Genomic DNA, 1,081 nt, shown 5'->3' on the forward strand with positions numbered 1-1,081 from the left:
GCGGATTTACATAAATGTGATTGTTGTTGTTGTTGTACATGTGCTGGCCGCTGCTGGTGGTTGCGCTTACGCTGAGCCTATTATTGTTGGTGTTGCCCGCGCCGCCGGTACTGCTGGTGTTGTTGTTGTTGGTGAGATTCATATGCAAATTCACCTGATTGATATAGTGCGCAATGCTGGCGTGTTGAGTTCGGGCGGCATCGCTTCCGCCGCCACCAACCAAGTTGTTGTTATTATTGTTGTTCTGCAAATCCTGCGATTGCAAATGGCGACTGCCGCGCGGTGCAATTATGGCCACGGCAGGCACGCCCAAACGGTGTAGCGGTTGCTGCTGCTGCTGTTGTTGTGCAGGCGGTGGGCGCGGCGGCATAATTGGCGCAATTGGCAGTGGGGGCAGCTGTGGTGGATCGCGTTCGCGCCGCAAATGCAAGGCAGCAGCAGCACCAAGTATATGTGGCGGTTGCTCTGACTGTTGCTGTTCCTGCTGCTGTGCTTGTTGACGCCGGCGCTGCGGACTGTTGTTAGCGCTATCGGTTTGCTGTTGGTGTTGTGGTGGTGGTCGTTGTGGCGCGTCGTTGTTGCCATTGTTGCTTGCCGTCGACGAGCCTCCGCCGCCACAGCAATCGCACGTGCCAGTCCCGTGACAGCCCATGGCGAGTTAATTGTTGCCGACTTCTGTGAGTGTGTGAAATTATTTAAGAGCGAGAGTGTGGTGAAGTTTTGTAATTCTGTGCGATAAAATTTCAGTTTTGATATTTCTAAATTGATATTGCTTATTGGATTTCGAGCACTTAAGCGAATAACCTCTTTGTTCTTATTCAAAGATTGCGTTTTGAGAATTCGTGAAGGATTTTTTGTTGCTGATTGTTTTACAGTGTAGGTAGCTTTGAAACCGTTTGAAAAATATTATTTTTAAGCTTTAGGTTGATTATTTCTGTTTTTTACTTATTTGACTCTCCTTTCTGAAGCGTAAATGTTTATATTTTGTGCATTTTAAGATCTCACCACTGTGTAGGTATGTTTGTGAGTATCGCTAATTTATGCAAAAGTTAATTTATAAGCTGTTGAGTGCGTTTTGTAG

General features: G+C 46.9%; 1 protein-coding gene across 1 annotated transcript; it reads right to left on the reverse strand.

Moving 5' to 3' along the window:
- Positions 1–10: 10 nt before the first annotated feature.
- LOC108355668 (transcription factor mef2A-like) lies at positions 11–652 on the reverse strand (the record flags this gene model as incomplete). Its single annotated transcript, XM_017606816.1, has 1 exon — positions 11–652. A coding segment is annotated over exon 1 (642 nt), but the record flags the coding sequence as incomplete, so codon positions are not given.
- Positions 653–1,081: the final 429 nt, after the last annotated feature.

The sequence above is a fragment of the Rhagoletis zephyria genome, unplaced genomic scaffold, assembly GCF_001687245.7.
Source record: "Rhagoletis zephyria isolate East Lansing unplaced genomic scaffold, Rhagoletis_zephyria_1.1 Rzeph_scaffold_48293, whole genome shotgun sequence".
NCBI lineage: Eukaryota > Metazoa > Arthropoda > Insecta > Diptera > Tephritidae > Rhagoletis > Rhagoletis zephyria.